The 6,000-nt window shown below is 54.3% G+C and overlaps 2 protein-coding genes across 2 annotated transcripts in view; one reads left to right on the top strand and one right to left on the bottom strand.

Annotated features, from left to right (window-relative positions):
* The window catches only part of LOC142472728 (uncharacterized), a 313,204-nt gene that overhangs the window by 261,930 nt on the left and 45,274 nt on the right, over positions 1-6,000 (bottom strand). The gene's annotated exons all lie outside the window — the stretch shown is intronic.
* The window catches only part of LOC142472588 (uncharacterized), a 57,327-nt gene that overhangs the window by 35,949 nt on the left and 15,378 nt on the right, over positions 1-6,000 (top strand). The window contains 1 exon segment of the mRNA XM_075579657.1: positions 1-877. This exon segment is cut by the window's left edge and continues 387 nt beyond it. Within this exon segment, the coding sequence (XP_075435772.1) occupies positions 1-877 (877 nt within the window).

The raw sequence follows: 6,000 nt of genomic DNA, 5'->3' as shown, positions 1-6,000 counted from the left end.
GGATTCACACAGGGGAGAAACCTTACACATGTTCGGTGTGTGAGAAACAATTCATTGATCAGAGCCGCCTCTCCAAGCACCAGTGGATTCACACAGGGGTGAAACCTTTCAGATGTAGTGAGTGTGGAAAAAACTTTTCACGGAAGGACCATCTCCTCTCGCACCAGAAGTTTCACACCGGGGAGAAACCTTACACATGCAGAGAGTGTGGAATAAGGTTTTCACACAAGGGCGGTCTTCTCTCACACCAGAAGATTCACACGGGGGAGAAATCTTACACATGTCCGGTGTGTGGGAAACAATTCATGTATTTGAGCAAGCTCTCCCGTCACCAGAGGATTCACACAGGGGTTAAACCTTTTAAATGTACCGAGTGTGAGAAACAATTTGGTGATAAGGGAAACCTCCTCAAACACCAGATGTTTCATACAGGGGAGAAACCTTTCACATGTAAAGAGTGTGGGAAAAGCTATTCACAGAAGTACTATCTCCTCACACATCAGAGGATTCATACAGGGGAGAAACCTTACACATGTTCGGTGTGTGAGAAACAATTCCTTGTTCAGAGAAATTTCTGCAGGCACCAGAGGACTCACACAGGGGTGAAACCTTTCAGATGTAGTGAGTGTGGGAAAAGCTTTTCAGAGAAGGAGTATCTCCAAAGACACCAGAAGATTCACATAGGGGAGAAACCTTTCACGTGTACAGAGTGTGATAAACAATTCATTGAAAAGAAAAGCCTTGTCAAACACCAGAGGATTCATACAGGGGAGAAACCTTTCACATGTACAGAGTGTAAGAAACAATTCAGTGAAAAGAAAAGCCTTGTCAAACACCAGAGGATTCATACAGGGGATAAACCATTTGCTTGTTTAGAGTAGGGTTGGCCAATATACTGGTAGCTTAGCAATACCACAGTAATAAAAAAGGCAGGTAACTTGATACTGTCATGTTAATTGTCACAGAAGACCCTTTCTGTCATAGTCCAGTCAGTGCTATGGTATAAGGGATCTGTTCGTACATCCAGGATGACTGCTGTCGGGAAGTGACATTAACTCCGAAGCTACTACGGCCATCTTGCTTCCTGCATATCCCCGCCCTCACAGGAAGTAAGCCTCGCTTTGGACCTCATTGCCAACAACTGCCTCTGGCCTTTAAGTAGCAGGCAGTTGCTATCCAACTTGGCTCGTGTAATGTTGCTGACTGCAGGACAGGATAAGGACTTGCAGGGCAGAGGTAGGGAGTCATACAAAGACCTTGGCCTGGGATGCAGGGTTAGAAAGGTCCGGTTCCAAGGCAGACGGTAGGCATGGGGTAGTTCGGTCCAGTTCGGAGGTCGAGGCAGACATGGGGTAGTCAGATTCAGTTCCAAGGTCGAGACAGGCGGCAGGCAAAACAAAGGCAAGGCAGAGCTCAGACAGGACATGGTACAAGTATTATGCACAAGCAAAGTTGGATAGCAACTGCCTGCTACTTAAAGGCCAGAGGCAGTTGCTGGCAATGAAGTCCACTAGCACTCCTTCTGACACACATACATATACATATACATATGATAACACACACAGAAATATCGCTCAACACTAAAAATCACTGGTGTCCACAAAACTGTTAGTAAGTAATGAAAATAATACTCAGTGGTGCTAAAGGATGAAGTAATATTGAATCAACAGAGAAAGCAACCTTATAAAAAGCACACGGACATACCAGGCAAGTGTAAACAAAGATTTTATTCAGGGGATAAAGTTAAAAGATGAGGGGGACTCAACTCTACCAAGTATATAAACCTTGAGGCAAGGGTCTAACCATAAAGCCAAATCTGACACACAAAAACCACAGGGAGCTCTGTAAAAGCACACCTGTGAAAGCAGGTACACACACTTGAGATAGGTACATGTACAAGTGGGTAATCGCCACACAATCTAAATGAAAGGTTGTATGGAGTGGAGACAAGGATAATACAAGCAACAATATATTGTATACATCACCACTTAGTAGGTATGTGTCACGGGCAAACTGTAGGCCAAAGCCTCATGTCAAGAAAAAGAAGGTAGGGGCCCCCCTCAACAGACTCCCATATATATGTATGTATGTGTGTGTATACATATATATATGTGTATATATATATATATATATGTGTGTATATAGACATATATACATTGTGTGTGGTAATTGTTGGGTTTCTCAGAGCTTGTTGGGTATCTGTGTGTTTATTATCCTATATAAGAACTGATACAAGGTTAAAATTTGAGCTCTGGCGGCCATGGTCAGAGTTTATTGGTAACAGTATAGTGTGAAAAGATTTAAGAGGAAATATCTGTCATGTTGGGAATAATGCCTACAACTGGGACTATTAAATATGGGTTTGATATGTTTTTAGATTTTATTTGAATCTAATTTTTACTTGTTTTGTGGTTGTATGTTTTTATCATTTAAAATGTCAATTGTTTTGTATTGTATTATACTGTGTTGAATGTTTACTGTTCTAAAAATCTGGAATAAAAAAAAAATCCACATGTTCGCCTGTTAGATGTGCACGGAGAGAGTGACTGATTCTGTCTACTCTCACTGCACATCTCTTCCAGACTGGTGCAGCCCGGTAGGTAGCCTTTAACTCGGGAAGCGGGGACTGAAATTAATGCGATTCAGCTCCGGGACCCCCTGCTTCAATAATGTTATTTAAAACAATAAATAAATCTGCGCGTTTCATAAATAAAATTTTAAAAATACCTAACATATTGTTTGACAATTCCTTTTTTTTTTTTTTTTTAACGGAGTGGCATTAAAGGATGAGGGGTGGGATGAGGGGTGGATGAATGAGAGTGATGAAAGCAGTGAGGGGCAGACATTGAAAGCATTTGTAAATTAAGGATGGGGAAGAAATCTTGTCCCAGGCAGGGTTGCCACCTTCTACTGAAGGCCAACCCGGAGAAAATGTAAAAAATTCCCTTGCGGCGTCTCCCGAGATCCTGCTGCAACTCCCCTTCCAATAGCAGTGAACATGGCCGCGTGGATCACATGGTGCCATGTTGGCAACGTGACACTGTATAGCGTCATGACGTCACGTAGCGTCCCGTTGTAATGGCAATTCTAATGTATAGAATATGGACTTTGTAGGGTACTCTAATTACAGTATATACTTTAAATTACCAATACAATATTTCTAGGATTGCAAATATTTGAATACTTTACTAGTGTCTTAACTATAAATTATTCATCTTGTAGTGTTATCTTTTATATTTGCTTTCCCAAACGTTCAATAGCGCAAACACTCAGCACCTTTCGCTGTGATAATAAAAAGGCATGTAGTCGTATTTATGAGAGAGTGAAGGAATGTATGATGAAGGTGGCAAGTGCAAAAAGATACAACTTTCCTGTTAAATATACTCTTCTAAGTGTAGTATACTTTACGAGTAGGGTCAGGATGTGCTCTAGGTGTTTCCAAAAGTCATTATTCCCCTTTTTACTGCTCTTTATGGAGTTAATTTAATGTCAGGTTAAAAAGAACAGACATGTTGTTTTTACAGGTAGATATGTTGTTCCAAGATTTCACCACAGTTCAGTTGTATACTCAGCACTTTGCCCCCCCTCTCCTCCCTCCCCCTGCCCTCCCTCCCAATGCCCTTTGCCCCCTGCCCTCCCTCCCCAATGCCCTTTGCCCCCTGCCCTCCCTCCCAATGCCCTTTGCCCCCTGCCCTCCCTCCCAATGCCCTTTGCCCCCTTCCCTCCCTCCCCCCTGCCCTCCCTCCCTCTGCCCTTGCCCCCTGCCCTCCCTCCCTCTGCCCTTGCCCCCTGCCCTCCCTCCCCCTGCCCTTGCCCCCTGCCCTCCCTCCCCCTGCCCTTGCCCCTTGCCCTTTGCCCCCTGCCCTCCCTCCCCCTGCCCTTTGCCCCCTGCCCTTTGCCCCCTGCCCTTTGACCCCTGCCCTTTGACCCCTGCCCTTTTAAACCCTGCCCTCCCCCTGCCCTTTTCCCCCTGCCTTTTGCCCCCCTGCCCTTTGCCCCTCTGCCCCCTGCCCTCTTGCCCCCCTCCCCTCTCCCTGCCCTCTTGCCCCTCCCTGTCCTTAGCCCCCCTGCCCTTTGCCCCCCGCCCCTCCCTGCCCTTTGCCCCCCTGCCCCTCCCTGCCCTTTGCCCCCCCCACCCGCCCCTCCCTGCCTTTTGCCCCCCCCCTCCCTGCCCTTTGCCCCCCCCTCCCTGCCCTTTGCCCCCCCTCCCTGCCCTTTGCCCCCCTCCCACCCTGCCCTTTGCCCCACCCCTCCCTGCCCTTTGCCCCCCCCACCTCTCCCTGCCCTTTGCCCCCCCGCCCCTCCCTGCCCTTTGCCCCCCCACCCCTCCCTGCCCTTTACCCCCCCACCCATCCCTGCCCTTTGCCCCCCCACCCCTCCCTGCCCTTTGCCCCCCCTGCCCCTCCCTGCCCTTTGCCCCCCTCCCTGCCCTTTGCCCCCCCGCCCCTCCCTGCCCTTTGCCCCCCCCGCCCTTTGCCCCCCCCACCCTTTGCCGCCCCTCCCTGCCCTTTGCCCCCCCTCCCTGCCCTTTGCCCCTCCTCCCTGCCCTTTGCCCCCCCCGCCCCTCCCTGCCCTTTGCCCCCCCTGCCCCTCCCTGCCCTTTGCCCCCCCTCCCTGCCCTTTGCCCCTCCTCCCTGCCCTTTGCCCCCCCGCCCTTTGCCCCCCCGCCCTTTGCCCCCCCCGCCCTTTGCCCCCCCCGCCCTTTGCCCCCCCCACCCTTTGCCCCCCCCACCCTTTGCCCCCCCTCCCTGCCCTTTGCCCCTCCTCCCTGCCCTTTGCCCCTCCTCCCTGCCCTTTGCCCCCCCCGCCCCTCCCTGCCCTTTGCCCCCCCCACCCCTCCCTGCCCTTTGCCCCCCCCACCCCTCCCTGCCCTTTGCCCCTCCCACCCCTCCCTGCCCTTTGCCCCCCCGCCCCTCCCTGCCCTTTGCCCCCCCGCCCCTCCCTGCCCTTTGCCCCCCCGCCCCTCCCTGCCCTTTGCCCCCCCCGCCCCTCCCTGCCCTTTGCCCCCCCCGCCCCTCCCTGCCCTTTGCCCCCCCGCCCCTCCCTGCCCTTTGCCCCCCCCGCCCCTCCCTGCCCTTTGCCCCCCCCGCCCCTCCCTGCCCTTTGCCCCCCCCCGCCCCTCCCTGCCCTTTGCCCCCCTGCCCCTGCCTGCCCTTTGCCCCCCCCCGCCTTTCCCTGCTCTTTGCCCCCCCCCGCCCCTCCCTGCCCTTTGCCCCCCCCCGCCCCTCCCTGCCCTTTGCCCCCCCCCGCCCCTCCCTGCCCTTTGCCCCCCCCCGCCCCTCCCTGCCCTTTGCCCCCCCCCGCCCCTCCCTGCCCTTTGCCCCCCCGCCCCTCCCTGCCCTTTGCCCCCCCGCCCCTCCCTGCCCTTTGCCCCCCCTGCCCTTTGCCCCCCTGCCCCTGCCTGCCCTTTGCCCCCCCCCCGCCTTTCCCTGCTCTTTGCCCCCCCCCGCCCCTCCCTGCCCTTTGCCCCCCCGCCCCTCCCTGCCCTTTGCCCCCCCCCGCCCCTCCCTGCCCTTTGCCCCCCCGCCCCTCCCTGCCCTTTGCCCCCCCGCCCCTCCCTGCCCTTTGCCCCCCCTGCCCTTTGCCCCCCCTGCCCCTCCCTGCCCTTTGCCCCCCCTGTCCCTCCCTGCCCTTTGCCCCCCCCCGCCCCTCCCTGCTCTTTCCCCCCCCCCGCCCCTCCCTGCCCTTTGCCCCCCTGCCCCTCCCTGCCCTTTGCCCTCCCCGCCCCTCCCCTCCTCCGCCCTTCCACGCCCCCCCCCACGCCCTTCCACTCCATACCCCCTGCCCTTCCACGCCCATGCAACGCCGGGTATACCAGCTAGTCGCACATAAAGACAACGCTGAGTGATTTTGCTCACGTGCCCGTGTGAGTAGCTATTAAATATTTATTAGTCCATCACTCTCCTCCCTCCCCCCCTCCCTCCCCCCTCACAAGCAGTCACTTGTGTACATTGGTCTTTTCTCTTTTTTTTCTTTTGTATGCGCTCATCACCCCGCCAT

Source organism: Ascaphus truei, chromosome 22 (genome assembly GCF_040206685.1).
Source record: "Ascaphus truei isolate aAscTru1 chromosome 22, aAscTru1.hap1, whole genome shotgun sequence".
Lineage (NCBI taxonomy): Eukaryota > Metazoa > Chordata > Amphibia > Anura > Ascaphidae > Ascaphus > Ascaphus truei.
This window is presented reverse-complemented; position numbering and strand designations above follow the sequence as displayed.